The sequence below is a fragment of the Urocitellus parryii genome, chromosome 13, assembly GCF_045843805.1.
Source record: "Urocitellus parryii isolate mUroPar1 chromosome 13, mUroPar1.hap1, whole genome shotgun sequence".
NCBI classification, from domain to species: domain Eukaryota; kingdom Metazoa; phylum Chordata; class Mammalia; order Rodentia; family Sciuridae; genus Urocitellus; species Urocitellus parryii.
In genome coordinates, this window is record NC_135543.1 from 56,472,564 (window position 1) to 56,499,857 (window position 27,294).

The window sequence follows — 27,294 nt, forward strand, 5'->3', positions numbered from 1 at the left end:
ATAAAATATCAAAAATGGCTGGGGATGTAGCTCAATGGTAAAGCACCCTTGGGTTTAATCTTGACTACCAAAAAAAAACCAAAAAAACAAAAAAAAAAAAAAACCCAAAGATATTAACAAAGAGTTTCAAGTAAACTTGACTAAGTAGATAGACCATTTCTTTTTAATCTAGGGGTTTAATTTAAGTGTGTATTTTCTGGGCCAAGGAATGCTGAACTTGTGCAGACTAATTTATGAAGTGGGAAGTTGTTTTCTACCGAAATTAAGTTAGAACTTCACTGCTTGTTTAAGCTAATATCTGAAGCTTTTAGTCATTTTATTAAGTAAGTAAAATTGATGAAAACCTTGGGGAAATGCTTTAGAACAGTTCTTGTGGAGACCAGTGATTAATAAGGGAAAGGGCAAAGAGACACATGTTAATCTGTTTATGTGTAAGGGATCTGGAGCTTATTAAAAGTTTTTGTAAACATTCAGCTAATGAAGCATTAAATAAAATTAGACATTTCTTTTAAACCATAAGAACTCACTAATCTGGAAGAAATCTTCAGTGTTATTTCTAAATAACTTATTTATGATATTTTCCTTAACACTGGTAATTTAAATATAAAAAATTAATTTGGTAATATCGAACATTTCATAAGACTGTCACTCAAGATTTCTTGGAGCAATTTTCATCTCTCTTGTCCTTGGTCCCTAAAGTTATTAGGTAAGAGCAGCATGAATGATCAGTATTAACCTCATTTCATGTTTTGAGCAGATATCTGGCAGATAAATCCCAATTCTCATATATTAAATCAAAATATTATTTCATTTTCAACATTTTCATGGATTGGAGGTGCTAGGTAAAAGGATGTTTTTGAGTTCTCTCAAGGTCCTAAACAGAACAGACACCCAAGGGATAGGCACAAATGGAGATTAGAGGTGAACCTCTGTAATATTCAGACACATTTCTAGTGCTCTGCAGTACAAGCAGAGTTGCCTGGTATAGCTGAGCTGGGTACTATGGCTATGACCTCCTCTTCTGTGAAATGAGGGGAAGGAGAATTCTTCGTAGCACTTTTGTGTCAAAATTAAATGCACTGAATCTTGATCACATTTTATATTCTTTGGTTATGTTTAGGTATCTTTGATATCCTAATTTCTTGTGTGTGTGTGTGTGTGTGTGAGAGAGAGAGAGAGAGAGAGAGAGAGAGAGAGAGAGAGAGAGAGAGAGAGAAAGAGAGAGAGAGAGATGGGGTTTTCTTTAGTAGAGATTCAACAGTAGAGAGGAAGCAGCACAATGTTTCAATTTCACATCTAAATCTGAGTACCACAGTTCCTTGACCCTGCTCAAATTATTGAGCCTACCTTGGCCACAAGTTTTGCATCAGTATATTGGGCATAAAAGTATTCAATCTACTGGAATGTTTTGAGGGAATGAAAATATGTATATGTAAAGCAGCTCACATATAGTAGATTCACAGGAAATGGTAATTATGATTTTTCAAATTTCTATGTATAGTTCCTTTGCTAATTATTAATTTCTTTACATTCATAAATAGTGACCATACTTTAGAAAAAAAACTAAAATTATCAAATGTATAATGCCAAAGCAGAACATTCTAAATTAGGCATTCCCCAAACCCCCGAATGGTGAACTTTCTGGAGCAGTGCATTGGACAAAGTGCTCAATAAATGTCCTGTATTTAGTCTTACTGTATTTTATCATCATTTAATAAACATGCTTAAGATTTCTCTATGTATATTATAATTTGAACTTTTCAAAATGTACATATTTCTTGCTTTTTATTTAGATTTCTAAGGTTGAAACTGTACTTAGATCTTTGTTTAATGAAGAATATTGAGACATTGTCATGAGTAGTCAGGAACTACCTTAGCTTGATTATATGGACTTCTGTGCAAATCAGCTGCAGAAAGCCCTGGAATTCTGCCCAGAAATCCCAGAAATCTGCTCTCTCATCATTATTTTACTTCATGCAGAATTCTAAAGCTTTCACTCTTATATTTGTAATTATACAAGTTAACTTTTTTATGCTTATTATTTTTTAATTTTTTAATTTGTTCTAATTAGATATACATGACAGTAGAATGTATTTTGACACATTACACACAAATGGAGTGCAGCTTCTCATTCCTCTGGCTGTACATGCTGCATAGTCACACAAGTAGTGCAGTCACACCAGTAGCATAATCATACACATATATAGGGTAATAATGTCTGTCTCAATCTACCGTCTTTCCCATCCCCACAGCCCCACCTCTCCCCTCACTCCCCTCTGCCCAGTCCAGAGTTCCTTTGTTCTTCACTACCCACCTACCCCCACTATGGATCAGTATGTGTTTATTCAGCCTTTGTTTTGGGGGGATTGGCTTAGTTCTATTAGCATGATATTGTCTAATTCCATCCATTTACCTGCAAATGACATAATTTCATTCTTCTTTAAGGCTGAGTAATATTCCATTGCATATATGTACCACATTTTCCTCATCTATTCATCTCTTGAAGGGCATCTAGGATGGTTCCATTGGTTAGCTATTGTGAATTGAACTGCTATAATTTTCATGTGACTGAACCACTGTAGTATGCTGATTTTAAGTCCTTTGGGTATAAACCAAGAAGGGGAATAGCTGGGCTGAATGGTGGTTTCATCCAGGTTTTCTGAGGATTCTCCATACTTCTTTCCATAGTGATTGCCCCAACTTCCATTCCTGCCAGCAATGAATGAGTGTACCTTTTCCCCCACATCCTTAGCAATACTTATTATTGCTTGTATTCTTGATAATTACCTTTCTGACTGGAGTAAGATGGAATCTTAGAGTGGTTTTGATTTGCATTTCTCTAATTGCCAGAGATGATGAACATTTTTTCAAATGTTTATCAAAGGATTGTATTTCTTCTCTGTGAGGTGTCCATTCAGTTCCTTAGCCCATTTACTTATTGTATTATTTGTGTTTTGTTGTTGTTGTTGTTGTTTGTTTATTTGTTTTTGGTGTTAAGTTTTTTGAGTTCTTTATATATCCTGGAGATTAGTGCTCTATTGTATAATTGTATCTGTGTCAATTACGTAAGTTTACATAAGACATTGTGTTTATCAGTTAGTATTAAGATTTTTTGTTTTCTGTTAGAAACCCAGAGGAAAAGAGGCTTCAGTAAGATAACATCTAATTTTTCCTAGTGAAAAATTTGGAATTAGTTAATTCAAGGCTGATACAACAGCTAAGTAATTACAGTTCCCTGAATCCTGCTTTATCATTGCTAAGATTCTTTATGTTAAAGTACTCCATGGTCCATGATGGCTGCATGAGATCCAAACATCGTATCCTTAATCTAGCTAGGGTGAAGGAAAACAGAACAAAAATGGTGAGTGAGTCCCTTCCTTTTAAGAATACCTCCCAGAAGTATTTGTTTATGTTTCATTTTACATGCCATCATCAGAAATTAGGCACATGGCCACATTCCACTGCAGAGGAGAATGGAAATTGTAGTCTTTATTCTGGGTAGCCTTATCCCCAGGGAAGATTTAGGGATTTTATTATACAGGAACTAGAGGAGACCAGGTGTTTTGGACAAGTACATATATCTGGGGTATATGGGAACCACTAGATCTTTTATAATACTTTTCCCTTATGTTTTCTTCCTTTTTTAAAAAAAATAGATCCCATGCGTGGCCCAAGGAAACTGGAAGTAGTAGAGGTCAAATCTCGGCAAATCACCATCCGATGGGAGCCATTTGGGTATAATGTAACTCGTTGCCATAGTTACAATCTCACAGTCCACTACTGTTACCAAGTGGGAGGACAAGAACAAGTACGAGAAGAAGTAAGCTGGGATACTGATAATTCACACCCCCAGCATACAATCACTAACCTGTCACCATACACCAATGTGAGTGTGAAGCTCATTCTCATGAACCCCGAGGGGAGGAAGGAGAGTCAAGAACTCATAGTACAAACAGATGAAGACCGTGAGTACTTTTAAATGATATTTGTATGAAATATGTTATCTCAAAACAACTTATTTTTCTTTTATGTTGAGAATCTTGAGAATCTTAATCATGAAAAGAACTTTCTTGAATAATACAAATGTGTATCTATGCTTAAGCACTGAGGAAATAAAAGGAATAAAGATACAGATATTTGTCTTAATTCTTTGTCATATAGTACTCTTCTCTATATGGTAATTCTGTATTGTTCTAATTAGTTCCCCAATCAAATTTTATTATCATCTTGGGCCAAAAAATTGTTTCAGGTATTAGAATTGCTATATGAAGAGCTTATTTTAAATATATGTAAACAGCATTCTGAAACATTTTTTTATAGTTCCATTAAAAACTTAGCACAAAATAGAGGCTTCTCTGGATTTTCAACACAGTACTGAGAATTGGTGATGTTTGTGAAATTAATCATTTTTCCCACAGGAACAATGTTGTAATTGGATATTTCTTTAATAACCAATGATTTAACAAATAAGCCATATATGTCACCAGAACACATCCAAAAATCAAAGCAAATGCACAGTTGTAATAAATCTCTGCACTGTTTTAAAATAGCAAAATTATGCTTTAAACCCTATAGCAAAATATAAGTGGGATTTTACATTGATTATGTGGGGAATGATGGTGTAGAATAACATGATCATATAGTATATAAAACATAAAGATAGTATGTTACTTATTTGGCCAGACATTCATTTGTCAAGCATGAAAATAAAGAACTTGGGAAGCTCATTAAATGACCAAATTTATTCTGTGGGAAAAAATAGATGTTTAACTTTATTTCTTCAGACAACCAATTGTATAATTTTGATCATAAAGTAATGAATGAACTGTTTATAATGAAACTTTGTTTCCTTTGAACAACTAGCAAAGTACATTTAGTGTTTATTATTTTCCCACCACTGAAAAATACAGAAACAGCTGGCACAAATAAGATGCTCACTTCACATCCTTCTCTCTTGTCCTTTGTTGCCCCTCATATCCTGCTTGTGTTGATTACTCTTAGAGTAAGTTTATTGGTTATTTGGGGTCTTAGCTCTATCAGGTTGCTCCATTAAGGCTGAGACAGGAGCCTCTCCATTGTTTCTCAGGAAGGAAGGAAGATGGTGTCAACATTGTCAGCAGCCATTACTGGCCCTTCTTCTCTGAATTTCTGAGTTACTATGGTCCAAACTTTTTTTTGTCTCTTCCACAGTGTCACATTGTTCTGTTCTCTTAGCTTCCACCACTTATATTCAGACCCTCATAATCTTATGTTAAAATTTCCATTCTCATCTCTCACCCTTATTGTGGTTTCAGCTTCCTCCCATCACTAATCTTCAGACTGGTGGACCAATGGTACAGAATAGAGGACACAGAAACTAACCCACAAAATTACAATTATCTTATACTAGACAAAGGTGCTCAAAACATGACTGGATAAAAGATAGCTTTTTCAACAAATGGTGCTAGGAAAACTGGAAATCCATATGCAACGAAATGAAATTAAACCCCTATCTGTCACCATGCACAAAACTCAATGGATCAAGGACCTAGGAATAAAACCAGAGACCCTGCGTCTAATAGAAGAAAAAATAGGTCCTAATCTCCATCATGTGGGATTAGGCCCCAAACTTCCGTAATAAGACTTCTTTGGCACAAGAATTAAAATCAAGAATTAATAAATGGGATGGATTCAAACTAAAAAGTTTCTTCTCAGCAAAAGAAACAATCTGTGAAGTGAATAGAGAGCCTATATCTTAGGAGCAAATCTTTACCCCTCACACATCAGATAGAGCACTAACCTTCCATGGTTCTTCATCTTTCATTCCAAAGCCTTAAGTCCTGAGCTCCTCTGTATTCTTGGTCCATCTTCCCAAGGTAATAATTTTCCTTCATTGCAGCTCATTCTGCAAAGGTGTCACCTCAGAGGAGGTCCTGTCTGTCACACTCCTCACTTCCTGGGCTTCTGCTCTCCCCAGCTCTTCTTGGCCAATGTCTTTTCTATCTAATATTTCTCAAGTCTATCTCTTCTCTACCCTTTAAAGTTCTCTCATTTCAAGTCTGGCATGAAGCTTTCTCTAGCCCTTCCACCCATATTACTCTCATACTTCTGACCTTTTTGCCCTTAATAAGATTCTCAAATCATCACAATCTTACCAACACTTGTTATCATCTTTATTGTGATTACAGCAATCCTAGTAGGTGTGAGGTGATGTTTCACTGTGGTTTTAATATTCCATTTCCTAGTGGCTAAAGATGTTGCATAACTTTTCACAGGATGATTGGCTATCTGTATACCTTTGGAGAACTTTATATTGAGAAATGGGGAGTTCCATTTCTAATTAGGTTATTTTCTCACTATTAGGTTTTAAAGGTCTTTATAATACTGTAGATACAAGTCTGTTATCAGATATATGATTTGCAAAAACTCCCACTCTCTGTTGTCTTTTCACTTGAGTATTGCACTTTGAAGCATGAAAAAATTTCCATTTTAATGATGTATATTTTATTGATATTTTATGTCATTGCTTCTGCTCTGGGTGTCCTATCTAATCCTTGCCTAATGCAAAGATCATGTAGATTTACACCAGTGGGTTTTTTTCTAAGAGTATTTGTTTGTTTGTTTGTTTTTAGTTCCTGTATTTAGCTTGTTAATTAGTTTTATTTATTTTTTATGAATAGTATGAGAGAAGAATCCAACCTCATTTTTTGTATGTAGTGATCCATTGGTGCCAGCACATTTGTTAAAAAGATCATTTTCTTCTCATCGAATTTTGTGGTGCTCTTATTAAAAGCAGTTGACTGTAAACATAATGGCTTGTTTCTGAAATTCTCAGTTATATTCCTTTAATTTGTATATCTGCCCTTATTCCAAAACCATACTGTTTTGATTAATGTATATTTGTTGTAAATTTTGACTTCCCTCTAGCCACTTTTGAATAACTTTCTCCATCATCCAACAATTTAATCATGCACCCCCAAATATATGTATATTTGTAAATGGTATAGACAGCCTGTTAGCAGGATGAACATACCAGTACACTAATTGCATATGAAAGAAAGTATATTCAGAGGCTGAATGTAAAAGGATGATGAGAAATAATACTTAAAAATAATAATAATAAATCTTATTTTATAGAGAACTGCCAAGAAACATTTCATCTTCCTTATGTCAATTATATTTCCTTGCAAAAATGTTTCATATTTTAGATTTTTAAAAAATAGGATCGAATTTTCTCACATAGTAGAAATTAAATAATTTTTAAAACCTCTATTGTTATTTAATCAGCTTCCATTTTGTGTGTATTTATATATTTCAGTAGTTCATATATATCCCTTTTAATGTGGTTTTTCTCACTCAATATTAAGAGATATCTGTGATGATGTAGATAAGTCATTTACTTTCAATCTTTTTAGCCTTTTATCATATAACTAAACACAGTTTATTAAGCCATTTGGTTTGTTTTCAGTTTATTTTTGTTATTATTATTATTATTTTTATTATTATACTTATTAAAAGGCACTGCTATGTTAGTGTCTTTTGCAAATATCTCCTGGTAAATATGTACAAGAATTTTACCAGGGAATGTACCCAGAAGTTGGAGTTTTGGGTCATTATGGTCTGGTCTTTGCATCTTTAATTTTACTAAACATTACTTATTTTCCAAACTGACTATACCAAGTTATATACTGACTCCCACAAGCAGTATATACTGACTTTCATTGTTCCATATCTTCATTTGTATTGGAAGAATGAAAAACAAAATGTTTACTTAAAAGATACTGAGATTTATATATTTTATATTTATATACTTTAGTCCTAGTTGAACACAATACCTTTAGTTTTTTAATTTATTTTTATTTGTTGTGAGGATCGAACTCAGCACCTTGCACATGCTAGGTGAGTGTTCTACCACTGAGCCACAACCCCAGTAAGTCAAACTTTAATGAAAAAATGATAAAATTTTTTTGTAAAGGCAGTGTAGATAAAATGGCTTTAGATTTTAGATGTTGAGAATAAATATGACTGTATATATAGACCATTAAAAATTAATGTCTCAATAAAGGGTTAAACCCTACTCTGGGTGAGGGTGGGGGCTAATTTATTGCCACATATTAATTTCTCCTCACTCTCCTTTAGTCCCTGGTGCCGTTCCTACTGAATCCATCCAAGGAAGTACCTTTGAAGAGAAGATATTTCTTCAATGGAGAGAACCAACTCAAACTTATGGTGTTATCACTTTATATGAGGTATATATATATTTGTTGGTAATATAATTTTTCAGTATTATTTCTTATAACCTACTATTTAAAATATACATGTAATTGCACAATGCCTTTGGAGAAATTCAAAGCTTTCTATAGTTATTATAATTATTATATAAAAGCCAAAAAAGTTTAATAAGTTTTTTAATTATGGCAGTTTAAAAATGCATATTGAAAATAAGTTGGATATTTTGGGATTGTATGTTACTATAGAAAGACAACTTATTATTAGAAAGTCATTTGTATTATAAACCAAAGTATTTTGAAACATACACTGATTATAAGGCAAACACTAAATTCTATTCTTGCTTATCTGTGAAATATTTTTCTACTCAATTATAGAAGAACACTGATTGTCCAATTAGCAAAGTCAATAAAGAATTGTATCAGGAATAACCATAGAATAATGTCATTTGGTTTCTTAATATTAGTAAAACATTTGTTAGATTTCACTGACACGGTTTTGTCTACTGAGGCATATCAAATGGTTGAGTGATAGATAGCAGAGAAGAATTTAATGAATTCAAGGGAAAAAATCACAGCAATAATGGGGTGACATTCCTCATCACATCTTGCGAGCATCATTTCACTGTGCCTATTGTCATAGAAACAAGCAGGTACAGTTTTTTAAAGCTAGCATTTATTTGAATGCAAATTCAACAAAATTATATGTTGTAAGGTTTCTAAAAATCATGGCAGATTCTCATATGGAACCTCTGCCTGAATACCTTTCAGAACTTCTGACAAAAGCCTGTGCAGATGAGCTGTCAGACAGTCATCACCAGTAAACCTCTTCTCTGACCCTACTAGCCTCAAATTTATGTTTCCTTATGTTTTTTTAAAATTGGTATTGAAATGCAAAATAAATAAATAATTGAAAACAAAATGAAGAAAGATAAAAGAAAAGAAGTGATTTTATGCTGTTAATGTTGATGTTTGTTCATTGGCTGCTTTATTTTAAAAGAATTGAGTGTTATGAAAAATTCATGGCTCAGCTTTTATGGAGCTAAGTTTTATAATCACATCAAACAACTTTGAATTTTTTTCTTAGAGAAAAGATTTCTCTAGTCCATATCTGTGACCCTATGACCATTTTTAGGCCTCAGTTCTGAGGATTCTCACCTAAGAAGTGCAGGATTGTACTTTTTTTTTAAACTGGCAAAGGCACCTTATTTGAAATGCATTTTAAGATCCAAGCAGTAAGTTCACCTGTTCTAAAAGCCACATGTTGCTGTCTATACTGTCAGAAAGTAATAGCAAGATTCTTTCTTTCAAATCCCACTGGACATTTGTCTTTGTGTGATAAGTAACTTTACCATGAAAACAGCAGGAATAATAATAATTCAAAGGAAAAGCCCATTAATCTCTCTGACTCAGCAGCCAGGATCTCCCAGTTGAACACTGATCTAAATGCTGGTACAATGGGGATGCATGAATGTGTCATAAATCAAGGTTTTTTAAATCAGATATTTTTAAGTAGAGCAGCTTGGCTCATTTTTAAGGGAACCAAAGGGGGAAATGTCAAATGTATAAATCAGGCTTAAGAGATTAAGTATAAGTTTTCTGGACACCAAATCTTTCTGTCTCCCCTCCACCCCATTTCTAGAGGTAGGAAAGAAGGAAACTTCCAGACTCTTTGTGGTGGGCCTTAGGTGGGCTCCTTCTGTAATAGAGAGGCACCTGTATACTGTAATTCCCTCAGCCTATGCTAGAAGCTGCAAAATACATAGCATCCTGCTGGAGCTGGAGATTGGTATAGATCCAAACTGGTCCCATCTCTGGAGGATCTTAGTCTTCAGGGACAGAAATCATGTCAAGAAATCCAAACAGTTGCCTTAAAAGATGTAGGGAGTAGTAGCAGTGGATTCTATCATGGAATCCCATTTGAATATAAGTAAAGAGGGGAAGGAAAAATAAATCATTATGATTGGAAAAACTTTTGTTATAATTAGCACAAGTGTCTCTTTAAAGCAGGCAATGCACTTGGATGATTTAAAGTGAGAAGTTAAAACAGATTGGTTGTTATAGATATAAATGAATATTTTATATTTAGATTATACCTGGATTCTTTTTGTGCATCTTATGAAGGACATACCAAAGGATTGATGATAGAAAAATGCTAACAGCACTGTTTTCTCCAAAAGTTATGGCCATGTACAATGTTTTTCCAGTTTTATTCTTTGACCTCTCTTTTATATTTTAACTTCTATTCTTGTTTTTCACCAAACTAGCCGTGTGTTTCTGTCCTAGTCATCATCCTGGCCCTAACTCTTCTCATACTTGACTTCCTACTTCAGCTATTGAGTTTTATCAAATTTATCTTCCTAAAAACTGGATCTAGTGTTTACATCCTTCCCCAATAAAATCAAAGTCTCTCATTTTGTCAAGTTATAAATGTAATACTGTTATCTGAAAGAATGTTTTAAAAAAGAATTATTCAAAACAAAATATTCTTGCTTCTCAGTTTTACTTTTAAAAAGTAACTACTCTTAACAGCTAGGTACAAGTCTTCCAAAAATTTTAAAAGTAAGAAACTATAGTGAAAGTTTATTTATAAATAGAGGTGAATGTAAATTAATAAATATTAGTAAACCTAGCATTTAATTACAAAAATAATATGCCATATATGAACCCTATCTAACATTATGCAAAAATAAATACTACATAGATTCATGAACTAAACACAAAAGTTTAACTTATAAGAACATGATAAGAAAAATATGGAGGACATTTTTGTAACACGTCTTTCAAAGCTTGACATAGAGCCCTAGAAGCCATTTTTAAAAAAATCAACAGATTGGTTATATAAGATTTTAAACTACTAAATAATGAATGTATAAGGAAGAAAAGTCTAAATACAAAACGAAGACTTAGAGAAATTATATTCAACACTTTGTGTCAACAGTCCAGCAGCTGTAAAATGTAGAGTCAATACCGATTTATTAGTAAAAGAAAAAATTAGAAAATAACAAAGAACAAGATAGGGCAACTAAAAAAAAATCTAGCAGGCATGCATGTATATGGTAATATGCCTATCCAACCTTACTAATGATTAAACAGTGAAGTAAAACAAGTGTACAGAAAATTTAATTTTGTATAATATCAAGTCTTAGTGACATGATAAATGTGTACATGCATGTATTTTGCAACCTCTTTTGTAGGCAAGTTGAGAGTACCTGTGAAAATTTGAACATTATGTATCAAGCCTATTTTTAGAAGTTTATAAGTCATTAATACTTCCAAATGCACAAGGATATATGTCCAGGTTTTTGCATTATGCCTCATGACCTTATTAGGTATATCTCTTGATTGCCTAATTAGTAAATTCTGCACTACTGGTCAACATGTTGTGGGTGTGTGTTTTTAATATTTCAAATGTGTAAGATACAGGAAGAGGTAAAAATAGAAAAGATATTGTCCTTTCTCTACTAGAAGTAACTTTCCTATAAGCAACTTACTAGAGAAAGAATTAAATAAGTTTTAAAGTTAGGTGCTCTTTTCACAAATGAATAGCATCTAAAGTGCAGTTTTGCTCAGGCACATGGTAAAGGAGGGTGGATTAGTCTGAAATTGTCAGTTGATTGGGACTGATTGATCCTGGAGGTAAGGGAACAGGGCTAATATAATCATCATGGACTGGAATAGGTAATAACGTAAAAGTAATGATAATTTAGGGGCCATTTTAAAAAAATTTCTTTCAATATTCAATGCCTCCCATGATCTGATTCCACTTTATATTTATTACTTCATCTTCAATTGTTTTTCTCCTGAAATTTAGTGAGTCATGTGTATAAAAATTTCCTTTCTCCTAGAACCTTCTGAATTCTCACACCACTCTTCTTTTGATACGTTCTGTCCTCCTATCCCACCCCTCCACTCTCCTCCAATGGTACATCTGCTAATCTTTCAGTATGTCCTTCAAATACTATACTTTCCTTCGAAGTGTTATAAGTACTTTCCTTCACTGAAATCAGATTTAATTGTTCATTTCTTTGTGTTCACAGAGAAAATTGCTCAGGCCTTAATGAAAAGTCTATATTTTATACTGGCTGCAATTACCATCATCTCACGCTCTGGATGATTTTAATTCCCTAAAACATCCTTACATTCCATTCTCTATGAAACTCTTTGGTTAAAATTTGAGACTTTAAGGAGAGAAGGAGAAAATAATTTGGTAAAATATCAGGCATTTACCTGCAAATGAGAAATCATCCAAAAATAAACAACAGATCATTCCACCTCACCTAAATTTAAATCCCCCTCCCTCCACCATGTTGTGTATGTATCAGGACTTTCATCTTGGTATGTCCCATAACATTGGATGCAACATGGGACCATCAGGATTCTTTAAAGAGGCTTCATTAAAATTTTCTCCATCCTTAGACAGCAGCTTGGTGCAGGTATAAAAACTTTCCTACATCTTCCTTCTGCGAGACTCCTGCTGCTGTTTCCAGTGCCTGGTACTTAATAGGCACTTAATAAACAGTTATTGAATGAACAAGTGAAGAAACAAATTCCAGCAAAATGTGACGCATGTGGGTTTTATATCTTGATGCCTTGAAAATTGCTGCCCAGGCCTTAGCTGTTCACTGACTTATCTCTATGGCAGGAAGTAGAATTGGTTGTTCTTTTCCTAAAGATCTGTTTTTCATTCTTGGAATTTGGACTCCCAGACTCTGTGAAGGGGTTTTGGAGAGGGGCATCCATGGGCTTTCTGAAATTTTATGTGTACAGATATGTACAACACACTTGTTTGTTAGGGGTGAGGAAGAAGATTTGTAATTTCAGGAGGGCATGAATTATTATACATATTGCAAGGACAGGGAAAGAGGATCTACATGTAAGGGCCATGACTAAAAATGAAGATCCACCAGTGTAGCACATCCTGCTACTCTGTGCCAACGGGTGGGTACAAACCTCCGTTCCCCAAGCAGCAGTGATCCCCTTAGTAAAGCATTTGCTTATAGTCTGTGCTGATACAGTGAGGACCTGCTTGTACTAGTCTGTTTTTAGGAGCAAATGTGCACACACACACCTGCACATCCCAGGAGTCTTTTTAGGAAAATATATACCGAGTGCCAAATATTTACTGATCACAGTGGAATCAGAAACGGGGATAAAACATGTCACTCCTCAGAAAGGAGATAAATTTACATGAAACGTTCTGATCCCTTGACAGTTAGCTCCTGATTTAAGACTAAAACAAAATATTTTTACAGCACTCCATGACTCATTGCCAAATGAAGTTTAGGAACACAACCTCAGTAGTGGGTGGGTGTTTGATGGATGATTGGTAGGCTACACTTAGGATGGCTTTACAGATAAGGAATATTGGGACTCTGGTAAGAGATGTGGACGCGCACTTTGTTGTTCCAGTCTTGCCTGATTCCCAGAAACAGCTTTAAAAGTATTTCCTTCTTGAAACACTTTGTCTCTTTTTCTTTTAAATTTTTTTTTTAAAGAGAGAGTGAGTGAGAGAGAGAGAGAGAGAGAGAGAGAGAATTCTTTTTTAATATTTCTCGGTGGACACAACATCTTTGTTGGTATGTGGTGCTGAGGATCGAACCCAGGCCGCACGCATGCCAGGCAAGCATGCTACCGCTTGAGCCACATCCCCAGCCCTCTTTTAAATTTTTTTTAACAAGAATGCACTCATGCTCATGCTCGCCTGCCCCCGTCTCTTCTGTCTTCCTTCTCTCTCCTCTCTCCTCTCTGTCATTTCACTTTCTTCTGGCTTCTCTGTCTCTTTGCCTGCATGGGCATGGTTCTGGGTCTGCTTTTTTTTCTCTGAACTTCCTGTGATTGCACCCATTTCTAAACCATCCTAAAATTATTGCAATCCTGAGCACCTCTAGGTCTCTATTTCCATCCCACCTAGCCCTCTCTCAAATTGTATCTTCATGTCATGCACATATGTCCACTTGATTGTCAAAGGCATTTCAAACTTGACATGTCCACATCCATCTGTAAATTCCTTCTTGTTCATTCCATCTCATTTCAAAAAATGGGTTCACCTTTCTGCTTAGGCCTGAAACATAGTTACCTACTCTTGATTCTTCCCTCTTTTCTGCATATCCAGTCCTTCATTGAATTCTATTTTGTCTCTGAAATATGCCAACACTACTGATTTCTTGCTTTCTCCACCCCACCATAGTAGAAGCCACAATATTCTCTCTCCTGTATTCTTAAAAGCTACTCCCAATCATAGTTCCTAGTGGTCTCCCTCTACTTTTCTTGTCACCTTCAATTAAATAAAACTTTCATCAAAGGTTATATTAAATATATGTGTGTGTGTGTGTGTACATACATATATATGTGTATATGAATGATACATATCCAAGGTGATAAAAGAAAGGCAGATTATTTTATTGCCAATTTAAATGCATTCAAAGGATGCTAGGCACGGTGGCACAATGCCTGTAATCCCAGAAGCTTGGTAGGCTTGTGTAGGAGGATTACAAGTTTGAGGCCAGCCTCAACAACTTAGTGAGACCCTGTCTCAAAATAAAAAAAGATCTGCGGACATGGCTCAGTGGCTAAGTGGTTCAATCCCTGTTACAAATATATATGTTTATATTTCAAAAGTTGCCCTTTGTATGTATCCAAACTTTTAATCTTGGGGAACGAAACTAGGCATGGGATAGCCCCTGTGTACTCCTTTAGCCCCCAAAGACCACACAGGCTTTCTGTCTGATCATTACCTGGGGAAAGCACAATCCTGCTGTATGGACTTCATCCATGCTATTATTCTCCAAATTCACAAACTAACTGATCCTGCATAAAGTTCAGATCTCGGTGTCACTGACACCAGTTTCACCAGCCAGTCTGAATGGCTGTGTATGGACCCTTTTCTTCCAACAAAGCCTTTTATCTTACCACCCTTGTTTGCTGCTCCTATTCTTTGTATTATAGAATTATTAATTTACTTATTGTAGGTCTCCCCAGCTCCCCCACACATTATCCAGATACTTAGCTTCTTAAAGTAGGTCTGGCCTACCCACAGGCTACCATGCTTGCAGAGTCCCCCTACGTAATCAGTGTGTGAGTGGAATCAGTGAAACTGAATAGTAAATCTCACAGAGGTGACTGTTTCCTCTCTCAGGCAGGTAAAAGTATATGAGCAAAAGCAGTATCAGAAAAGCCCCCTAAATGTGTTGGAGGCTCATCTCCTTAAAAATCAGAGGGTAACCCATAATGCGGCAGTATCATGGATTCAGAAATGAGTTTGGAGAAGCACATGAAAGCAAGTTTGAAATACCAAGCAAAGGAGTTTGGACTTTGTTCTGTATTCATAGTGTCCCATTCAAGTTTCTAGTCAAGGTGATTAAATGAAGGAGAAGACTTACATAGCCCTGAAGGATAGTGCTAGTCCTTATTTCACTCTTCCTGCATACTAGCTAATGGATTACCTTAACCTTCCCTTCACCAGATGTTTACTCCCTCCAGGGAAGGTACAGTGTATGAGTCACCATACAGTTCACCATGACTCAGAACACAGTGCTTGGCATGTAGGCCACACGACAAACACATTCTGAATGTGTGAATGAATGCATAAATTGACTTTGGGCAGCAGTTATTCTATCATTATTGAGATCTGCCTCCCTAAGCTGCCCCCTTCTCTGGGAATTCGAGAACAAAGTACTACTCAAGCAAGCAAGCAAGCAAGCGCGTGCACACACACACACACACACACACACACACACACACAGGATATGGTACTGAGGTTCCTTCATTAGCAGCTATGTGGTAGATAGGGTCTTGTTTCTTCCTGACTTCCTTAAACTCCTGAGGGATATTTTTTAGAGGATTAACAACATATCTTCTGCCTGACTCTGAGAGATTTATACTTTGCAGTGATTAATATATACAGTAAACATTTCCTTGCCAAAGCTTACTTGATTCAATCTAAATATTCTTTCTGAGAGGTCTTCTTAATTATAATGACATGGTATAAATATAAGAAGAAAGAATGTCAATTATCACTTCGTATAATAACAGTGTTAGTGTTCATGCACATAAATTATAAGTAAGTTTACCTAAGCACATGAGAAAAGTGCTCAGTTTTGCAATTTAAAACTTTTGAATATGCCACATTTGAAAATTATGTCATTACAACCAGTAGAAGTTAGTAATCACCACTAAAGTACTTGTTCTTGAATAGTTGATGAACTACTCATGCTGAAATTCTTTTTAAAAAATAACTTGAAAGGGCAAAATTTAAAGGTACCTATGTTATATTTATTTTCAAACATTCCAGACTCATCCAGCATGATATCTGTTATGTAGCAAACATGAAAATATCTAGGATTGCACTCTCCAGTATGGCAGCTAGCATTCAGTTGTGGCAATTTAAACTGAAATTTGAGTTCGTTAAATAAAATGGATTTTTCATTTCCTCAGACTCAACAGCCACATTTCAAGTGCTCAGTAGCCAATGTGGCATGGCCACCACATTGAACAGGGCATAGTAGAACATTTCTAGGGTGGCAGAAAGTTATTTTGGACAATATTTCTTTGAAAAAAACAAATAAATGAGTATGGCCCATAATGAGCACTCCATTTGCAGCATCAGCAACTCCTGGCATGCATTTAGGATTTATTTTTGGAGCAGATCTCTGTTCCTACATTGATGAAAACACTTAAATGTGTCCTTGTTCCCAGTAGACAATAATCCTATTCAGTGCTAAATCAAATCATGGCCACTAGATTAGAGATGAGGCCTTATGCTTGTCAGAGCCTTGTCTGTTTGAGCTAGTTGTCTCTTTTGTTATTTGGTTCTAAACCAGCTGTTACGAAGCTCTACAAAAATGACATTTTGAAAGCAAATAACTTCAAGGTATCAGCTTAAACATGAATCCATCCTTTACATTCTAATCTACTGGCTCTGAGTTCCTCTGTCTATAAAGGTAATAACTCATAACAGTTTTGGCTGAGTTCCTGCATCCCTTCACTGCATTCAGGATTTGAAGAGTCTAGTGAAGAGGAGAGCTTATCATAAAGGGTCTGACAGTGCATACATCAGAAGGGCTTATTGGATAAAGTCACAATCTGGGTCCATCTGCTCCAGATATTTTATCACATTCTTTTTCTTTTGCAGATCACTTACAAAGCAGTCAGTTCCTTTGACCCAGAAATAGATTTATCCAATCAAAGTGGAAGAGTTTCAAAACTGGGAAATGAAACCCATTTTCTGTTTTTCGGACTATACCCGGGGACCACGTACTCCTTCACCATTCGAGCAAGCACAGCTAAGGGTTTTGGGCCTCCAGCAACAAACCAGTTTACCACCAAAATATCAGGTATTTTGCATTCATGAGTTATGCCTGTTGTCAGAAGTAACATTATTATACTTCTCTATTCCCATTGTCAAGTATGCAGAGCTCACATAGACTAATACATTTTATTTGTGTGAAACCCAGGCACATGGAATTAAATGAAATGCTATCAGTATTTATCATTGGGGAGCTTAAAGTCCTCATGAGGTAAGAAGTGGCTGCTATTTTAGTAGTGTGCCTGGGAGGACTTGAATATGAGGCACAAGTTTCTATCTCATCCATCCCCTTGCCAATCGCAAGTCACCAACCAGAGAAGCCTTGCTGGTGAAATCTCTGTCCTGAGAGTTGAGTGGGAAAGCAGTGTCATATGGAATCTGCTTCCAAAGGGATCAGCCTCCATCAGGACCTTCACCTTTAATGGGTTTACATCCTAAAGAGGCAACAACTAAGATGGCATGAGGCTTAGGGCCTCCAGGTTTTTCGGAGACTCAGCTACCCCATCCAACCAAAGTCATAATTTGAGAAATATTTCTGAGCATGTTCAACTGTGCAGAAATGAAATTGCCATCTGGTATGGGATACCTAACCACAATAAAACTAAATTCCATGGACATTTTCTTTCATTTTGTTAACTCCTTTGGGTATGTATGGGGAAGTATTTGAGTTTTGACTTTGACTGTCTTTTGACGGGGTAGATGAGATAGAGATGGGGGAGGGAAATCAATCTTTAAATCAGCCAGGGTTAGATCAACAATATTTAGTCTAATTTCTACATTTATTTCTAACTCAGTGAAAGTTTGCATTTGGAATAGAAGGAAGTGAATACCACAATTAGAGTACTGTAAAGTGTTATGTTGGGTTCTGAAGCCAAGGTTTGGAATTTTGTTTTGAAGCAGTTATAACTTAAGGGAAACTTTTTTTATTATATAAGCAAACTTGAGTTGAAATTTAATGCACATTTGATTTCTAGTATAAAACATTAGATTATAGGACCAATACAGTGTTGGAAAAGACGTCCACCTTAGTGGTTCAAAAATAACACAGGTTATGCAAATGATCAAGTAGACCATTGGACTTGGTTGGAATCAGGAAATTTGGGTTTTAGTTATGATGTTTGCATAGACTTCCTTTCTGACCTAGAGTAAGTGAATTTACCCTAACATATGAATTAAGATAATATTATCTAGTCCATCAATTTATTGGCATTTATGTGCCCATATGAAAAACTCCAAGTAATTTTAAATATTTTTCCTAGTGTAAACCATTTTTTCAAAGATTATTATCTTAAAGAGGATATCCTTTTAGAAAAAAAAATTTACTTTCCCTATATTTATTAACTAAAAATTATGAGTTTGACCACTGTTGATATACCAAGTTCAAAAAGTTCATAAGTCCAAAAGCAAAACACACACACACACACACACACACACACACACACACAAGGAAAAGAAAAACCTTGACATGTGGGCTCATCAAGAATACTATTTGTTTTTTATTCAATTAAAATGCTAGTTTATGGGCCCTATTTTCTATTTTCATGGACCTCAGAAAACCACTTATATACAAAATGTAATTCTGTGATGTGGATTGGAGTTAATTTTTAATGGAATTGGTGTCAAATTTGAATGTTAAGAAAATGTGATAGATGAAACAGAAATAACTTGTGTCTGTTATGTAAAAGCTTTTTTATATTTAAGATGAATTTTAAAACTGCATTTGTAAGAAACAGTCTCCCACTACCTTATCAGACATATCTACCTGTGGGTGGTAGAGAGCTGTGTCCCTCCATGTCACAGCTCCATGCAATGATTTATCTTGTCCAGGATGGGGGCATAATTACCAAAAAGTGTTGTTGCTATCTTATTGTAGTGAGACTGAGCAACCTAGAATAAAAAGGATGCCAGAAAATGGCCTTGGAAATAGGATTCACATTGGGAAGAGAGCTAACATTTGTAGAATTATGTTTGCCTGGTGTGCTCTCTTGTTGTCTCTTTGAACACAGGGTCATTTCCCCTACTTTCAAAGATACATAATAAACTGAAGCTTCAGAGGTGATTAATGTGCATAAGCTTTGGTTAAAACAAAACATAACAAAAAGTCAAACCCAAGCCTTTCTTTCTTCAGTTTCCATGTCTTCCCCTTATCTACTTTAACCCATTATGTCCCATCTTCATATATATAAGACACCTATATTATAGGACATCTTGCTTGATTTGAGTTTTTATTGATGTGTCACATATAAGACAGTGGGACATAATGGGTTAAGTCCCCTTCCCATGGATCCTTGGTACATGGGAAACTTTTACTTAAATGAAATACCTGTGAAGTTCAGTTTTATGATCCTAGTGCTTATTTCAAAACTTAACTATGCCTTTTAAGTAAATGGTTTATGGAAGACAACATTTTTTACCAAACAGCATGTAAATTCTAAGTATACAGTTTGATGAGTATTCAAAAGCATATTATACCCGTTTAGTCAGAATCCAAATGAAGAAGCAAAACGTCACCGTCACCAGCACTCACAACTCCCTCAGATCCTCTCCCAACTTCCACTCAGGATCAGAGGGGTCAGTCAATATGAGCTTGTTAATAGTCAGTTGATAGCTGCAATTTAAATGAGATGCCCTGTGCTCCTTCTTTTTTTTTTTTTTTTTTTTTTTTTGCTGTTGTTGTTGTTGTAAAAGAAAGTAAGAAGTTCACTGAGGCAACCAACCAGAAATAATGAGTCTTCCCTCTTATGCCCTTTTCCCCAGCACCATCTATGCCAGCCTATGAACTTGAGACACCTTTGAACCAAACTGACAATACAGTGACAGTCATGCTGAAACCTGCACAGAGCAGAGGCGCACCTGTCAGGTACGGAGCAGAAGGAGGGTAGGCTGGCTCTAGAGAGAAGAAAACTAAAATCCTGTTGATTCATTTCCCCAATGTTCTGTAGAACTTTTCTGTCCTTAGTCAGCATGTAAACCTATATTTTTATTTGCTCTAATTAAAAGAAACAAGTAAGGAAAATGAAACGTCTTTACTGTAAGGTGGTCAAGTATTGTTTGAAGGGATTTATTCTGAAACAAGTGTGTTGTTCTTTTGAAGATAAGGAACAAAGTCCCAGTCTTTTTTGGAGGTAGCTTTACTTCCAGAAGGTAATTGCTTACTGAAATATGTTTACCCAAGGGCAAGTGACATCTTTGTCCAGAACTCTATTTTTAAGTAAAATGTTTATTTTTTCATTTGGGTTTTATATCATTTAATTTTCAGTCAGTTGGCTTCTTTCTCAATTGAATATTCAATGTATAATTTTTTTAAAGGAAACAGATAATTGGAAAGAACATTCTAAAGCCCTTATTTGAACAGATTTAAGTTTATTACCAACATCTAGGCCCAATTTTTCATTGCATTATGATTTATATAGCCAAGAAATTACAAAGTATAACTTTTACAGTGAATGAATAAAATAAATTTATTCTTCCTAGGAAGGAGCAAAGAAATGCTACGATAACTCTCAAGTGTGGACCTGTCATAAGCTCATTAATCTATATAAATGAAATTTCTACTTGCTTCAGAGGGGTTTAGATATTTTACAGTTGTCTTATCAGAATAGACTCCATTCAAAGTTATCTATTATTCTCAAGAGCATACTCCAAGGAAACTTTTACATTCACAAGTCAGGCTGTGTATGGTTTCTTTCTGGATTCTTTTGTGAACCCAGATTTCATGAGCTTTTTAAAACCTGGGTGTATTAGATGAAATTTTTACTGCAGTGTCATAGTGCAAACAGTTGGACATCTTTGTATTTGATAAAATAATCTCAAGTTTATACATAAAGTCAAAATAAAAACAGTAGTATTAGTTGATAGTGAAGTCATGTTAGGATAGAATCATGTAAAGTTTTATTTGAAAAAAATTCTTACCCTTTGTTCACTTAACATGCTGAATTTTCATTAAATGAACATTTATATTCTGAACATAGCCTTGGGGATTTCATTTTTTCTCTGACCAACCTAATGGTTGCCCAGCATTAGAAATAACAGGTCATTAGTACAGGAGTTGGAATCACAAGCAAATGAAAGGTTAGAGGTCTCTCAGATTCAACACCTCCAAACTGAGAGACACAGAAATCCTAACCATCTCTCAAGAACAGGTGCTTATTCCCTGCTATATTTTATTCTTATACAGAACCCTCCTAAATATTTTCTATTCTTGCTGCACTTACCTTCAAACTCTTTCACTCAGATTTCTATCCACGTCTTTGCATAGATCTTTCCAACTCTAAGTTTTGAAGTAATTTCTCTTCCGGCAGTCTGTGTTACCCTCTTCCCACCCCTCCTCTATCTTTTGAAAGCATCAGGTGCCTTCCAAACTGGTATTCAATTTTTGTCTTATAAACATTGCTAAGACATTATTTTGTTGTTTACTTTTATACATTTCTAGTTGCTTTTGGAGACTTTGGGACCTTACTAGTTAGCTGTAGATGTCCTCAGGCTTTCTGTTTTTATGCCTATTTAAAAAAAAAAAAGATTCAAGTGCTTGTCAGAGTTAAGATTGCATGACTCTCATTGCAGATACCTAATAATTTCACCAGGCCCACTTCTCTAAAATTCTGCCACAATTTGGGTTTATAGTGTCACACTATTTTCTATAGTTAGTCCAACACCTTCTTTCCAAGCTCATCGGTGCTCTGCCTCAATTAAGCATCATCTTCTTACTGACTCTTGGAATTTCTCAGGGTCACTTTGCTTTATGCATTCATATTACCTTCTTCCACAGCATTAGCATCTTGAGATAATAAATGTGTTATTTGTCTTTATCATCCAGATTTGTAATACTGGGATCAAGATCAATTCTTGTGGGACACTATTCAGTAAGTTTTATAGGAAAACACACTACAGGGCTTGCCTTTATGGAAGGATGCCTATCTTTGGTAGGTAAATTAACTTGGCTCAAATTTGAGAGATGAAATTATCTCAACCTAACCTGTTAAGGTGTTTTTTAATTTTGTTTTGTTTTGTTCACAGATAAGTGAGTGTTCTCATCAAGGAATTCATTATATAGTGCAACATAATAGGCCTGATTATCTATTGAAAAGATGGCAGATCAGGATATCTAGAAAGACTAGTTTGGAAAAAAAAATCCACAGTCCCCTCTACTTGAATGGGGTATATTAAAATCCTCAATTTCATTTAATGTTTAGAGACATAAGAACTCTGATTAGAGAATCATATGGACCTAAAATATAAAGCCATAATGTGGATGAAAACATTTGAACACATCTGGAAATGTGCAAAATGCACATGTAATCAAACTGCAATACAAGAAAGCATTTTCCAAATGATAAGATAAATAAATACTAGAAGAAAGAGGGGAAATGGAAGCGAACATCTGTTTGCTTTCCTGGAAAGTGCACGGTATTATGTGTTCAAGAATAGCATCATTGTGCGATTTCCAAAACCCGTTCTTTCAATTGATTTGATTTTTCTTTGATCCATATTCATTGGTGTTGAAAATTCAGTCATACTTCATTTACCCATTTCACTAGGTAAGGTGGTTGTTTATCGATTCCACTGCAAATGCTCAGCTTGGTTATGGCAGATTCTTAAAATTGCACTCAACTCTCAGTGTAAATGATTGTTGTCTTTTTATTGATCAACACATCACCTCTGTCACATAAAATTATTTAAATCTTGAGATGGCCAGGAAGAACACAAATTCTATCATTCCAGCCAGTAAACTAGGCACCGAGGAGAGAATTTTAAATCTGTTTGTGGATTTAATTTTTTTTCGTTAATGAGACAGGGAAAAGCTTAATTTTCTTTTACTCATTTAGAATCACCTTATTTCTCTCTTCTGCACTCCACTGTTCATTATGTGTAGACACAGTCCAACAGAGAAAACTCTTATAATTTGGCAATAAGAAAGAAATTCTTAATAAAGGATACATTTTACATAAATTGTTGTGCTTTTCTTCTCCCAACAAAAATCTGCTGTTTTGCTCTCATGAAAACACATATACAAGCACATGCACACAATGCATAATCCACTGTGAGGAGCATCCATTAATGATGCTTTCTACCTTCTGATACTCTCCAGCCTGAGACTCATTCATGTTTTTGTACCTCATATGATAGAGTTTTCAAATGATTCGTGTTTTCATTCTTTAGGCATTGTTGCTTTAATATGTTCATAAATATTTTGGAGCTACATGTCTTCTTAGTTAAGATTCCATGCTTGAATATGCTAATTAAATCTTCTGGCATTCATTTCAGTGAAATTTTAAAGGATTAAAATTTTAAGTATGTACTTGCTCTGTTTCATTTTTTCGGGAGAAACTATGTGGGGGAGGAATGTCTTCTACAGTGATCTGTCCTTGGGGATGGGGAGGTGAGCAGGAACCACACCAACAGCCACAGCTTTAAAACTGATTTGTAATATGTTGGTGTTATTTTAGTGGGTATGACCCCTTTGTCTTTCAAATTGACAGCTTCAAGTATTTTAATACCGTGCTTAAATTATTGTCACTGGTAACTTCCCTAGTATTATTGTTATTATAATTGAATGCTTCCTTAATATATTCAAAGAGCAATTTGTGAATCATTTCTGTTGCTGAGAATTATTAAAGCTAATAAGAACTTCATTATATTATGAATAGGGAAAAGCTGAGGGTATTAGGAATGAGAAAAATATTTTGGCTTTCTTTTTTTTTTATAAGGATGTGTCCTAGGTAAGATTTCAGGTGAAATAGCAAATATTTCGTTGGGGAAAGCATAAATGTTTTCTCCAGATAAAATCCTTCTAATTAAAAATGTTCAATACAAAATGACTTTAGTTTTATATAAAAATCAGGAATTTATTTTATATAATATGTCCAAATTTTATGAAATTGTATTTCTTTGATTGCATTACCATAGTTGGCAGTAAAAATGTGTACTATTTTCTCTTTTTTTCATATTGAGAGCAGGTACTGTTTTATTAACTGACCAGATTACAAAAATACCATGCTAGATTCCTTACTTCATCCTTCTAATAAGCCTGTTGATCTGGACTTCCCTGTTGCCACCATCTCAACCTCCTACAAAAATGTGTGATCTTTTTCTTCATTCCAACTCTTGGAGAAGATAATTTGAAGGGCCACAGGAAGTTATTTGCTTCTTTGAATTGTTTTCCAACAGTGTAGATCTCATGAATCAGATCATCTATGCAGATGATGCCATATTTATCAACACATGGAATAATCAAAGTGTTATCTGTCAAGGCAATTTGTTTCTTATTGATTTTGCCATATCCACGCTTGTAGATTAGTTCATTCACTGATTTCAGGTTTGGGTACCCCCATTCCATATATGGTTCCAAATTCCTCAGCATGTTAATTGAGGCCTCGTTGAGTTTAATGAAGGTGCCATTAAGATCTGGCCAAGGCAAAGAAGTTGTAATACCTTACAAACCTTTGGGCTCACACCATTGATACCTCTGATCCCAATGACTTTTAGGGTCCGGTGGAGCTTCAGAGCGAGAGACCACACAAGAGACTTACTCCATGCAATTGGCAAAAGGGGATTTATTGGGGATCCATTCCAGCGCGCTGGGGCTCCGTGCTCACTCAAGAAGGGAGAGCAGCCCAGAGCCCCGAGCTGAGGTCAAGCAGAGCTTAAGTACACTTTCTGGAGAGGGCGGTGGGCTTTGCATACATCAGAACAAATCATCATGTGGCACGGGAAAATTGAACAACAACTCTGAGACATGATTGGCACATTCATTGGCGGGAACAGGTCGGGCGGGGGTGATTGGTCATTCCTAAGCGGGTTACACATTCAAACTAATTTGTTCGGGCCCTGTGAGGAACAGCACAGGGCCCTAGGCTAAATGGCCAGTAGGGCGTTGTTTTAACTATCTCAGGAATCTGGGTGTAACAGAGGAACTTAATAATACCTAATCTTTTACATTCAAGCTTTCCAGGTTAGAAACTTTACCCTTTCATGACAAATGCCAACTTGGATTCTGTAGTACATAGAAATTGCCAGCTTTTTTTTGCCATCCTAATCATTGGAATCCCTATTCGGTACATCTGCCTATATTCCTAGTGGTAATGCTTGATTCTTTCATTGATAAGCTTCCTCCTTGCCTTTTTATGCATCTTTTGGGCAAACTTCTTCCTCAGGCACTTTACCTTCAACTCTGCATAATTCCTTCACTTTTTCTTAAGAGTTTCTGGCACAGCAGGAACCTTCTTTTTCTTCTCTTTCATGGTTCCAGCCAGAAAAAGAGCTGTACTGATTTTATTTACTCTTCTATCAGATCTTTTTCTTATGCTGCTTTACAAAAAAACATGTACAGATATTAAAACTCCATTGTTAACTTTAATATTTCCTCATTTACTCCAGCTTCTTACCAGATATTCTTTTATAACCATTTAGACAGAAATTAAAAGTGGATTAAGCATGGTATTTTTTTTTTAACCAGCATGTTGTTTTTCATTCTTTGAGGAAAAGTAGATAGTAAAGCAATTCTATTTATTTTCAGAAAATGTGTTATACTTTCTAGAAATTTTTTATTTGATCCTGGGGCTACATAAGAAATGAGAGTTTCTCCTGTAGGCATCAGCCTTCTGCATGTTCTCAGCTGCTTATCAGACAGCCATTTCTCTTAAGAGAATTCAGCACAACAGTGTCTATGTATCTGAGTCACCTCAGATTGGAGACAAAAACAGGAGTACCATTGTTATTATTAATGAAAGACAGGATATAATCATACATTGTGTTTTTTAAAACTTCCTATATTAGAAATTATAGTTGTTGGCATATAGTTGATTATGACTTTTAACTTAGAGTTAAAAGTATGAAGTATGAATGAAATATTTAAATAAAAATATTTTAAAGCAGTTGTAGCCATTTTCTTGTCTCACTGATTGTACTTCCAAGAAAAGAAACTTTGATTTAATTAAAACCACCTTCTTGAACATTCTGTTCTTTTCTTCATGCAAAGAGTCTTTGAGCATACCAAGAACACGGGCTGTTTTGATGATTAAATGAGCAAATATATTTTAAAATGCTTCACACTTTATACATACTAAATGCCATATAAGTGTTTGCTTGTGCTATGACCCTCCTCCCACTGTGTCACTATTGTTGGTGCTGTTTCTTTTCATAAGAGCAACCCTGGTTCTTTAGCTTTTCCTGTATATGTCTCAATTATTCAGATCTGAGATCATGAAAAATCTAATTTTACATGAAAATGAATTATGGATTTGACAATTGCTTCTAACAGCAAAACAATAAGTAGATTTCCTGTAAATTCTGATTTCTTTATGTATTTTGAAATCAGATTACATGTGGCTACAGTTTATTTCTGCATTTGTGATTTTTTTTTCCAGAAATTGATTTTACAAACAAGGAGTGAACTTTTCCCAGCTCTGTATTAGGTGTGCCACTAGTGATCTCTGAATCATTACCGAGTTATAGTTCTCTAACTATTGATTGATTGATTCATTCATTCATACATTCATTCATTCATTCATTAGGTGGTGCTGGGGTTGGAGCCCAGGGCCTCATGCATTCTGAGTAGTCACTCTATTGCAGAGATAAAGCCCAAATTCCCCTAATTATACTTTTTATGAGCCCAGCTGAAATAAACTTAGCCATAAAACAAAGAAAACTGATTTTCTGTTTATATCCACTCTAAAAGACCAGTGGGCAGCACAGTAAAATTCACAAGTGTGATGTACCTAAGAAGAGTCAGTGGTTCATTTCACTTGACTGACTCAAGTCTAGTGCTTTACTCACCCTTCA

General features: G+C 35.3%; 1 protein-coding gene and 1 pseudogene across 7 annotated transcripts in view; one reads left to right on the plus strand and one right to left on the minus strand.

Annotated features, from left to right (window-relative positions):
* Ptprm (protein tyrosine phosphatase receptor type M) overlaps window positions 1–27,294 on the plus strand; it is a 788,264-nt gene that overhangs the window by 462,520 nt on the left and 298,450 nt on the right. For all 7 annotated transcript variants that reach the window (XM_077792334.1, XM_026408885.2, XM_026408886.2 and 4 more), the window contains exons 8-11: window positions 3,657–3,965; window positions 8,119–8,228; window positions 17,341–17,542; window positions 20,272–20,374. In XM_077792334.1, coding sequence (XP_077648460.1) covers window positions 3,657–3,965; window positions 8,119–8,228; window positions 17,341–17,542; window positions 20,272–20,374 — 724 coding nt within the window. The remainder of the gene's footprint in view (window positions 1–3,656; window positions 3,966–8,118; window positions 8,229–17,340; window positions 17,543–20,271; window positions 20,375–27,294) is intronic.
* Window positions 24,520–25,781, minus strand: LOC113196800 (large ribosomal subunit protein uL30 pseudogene; annotated as a pseudogene).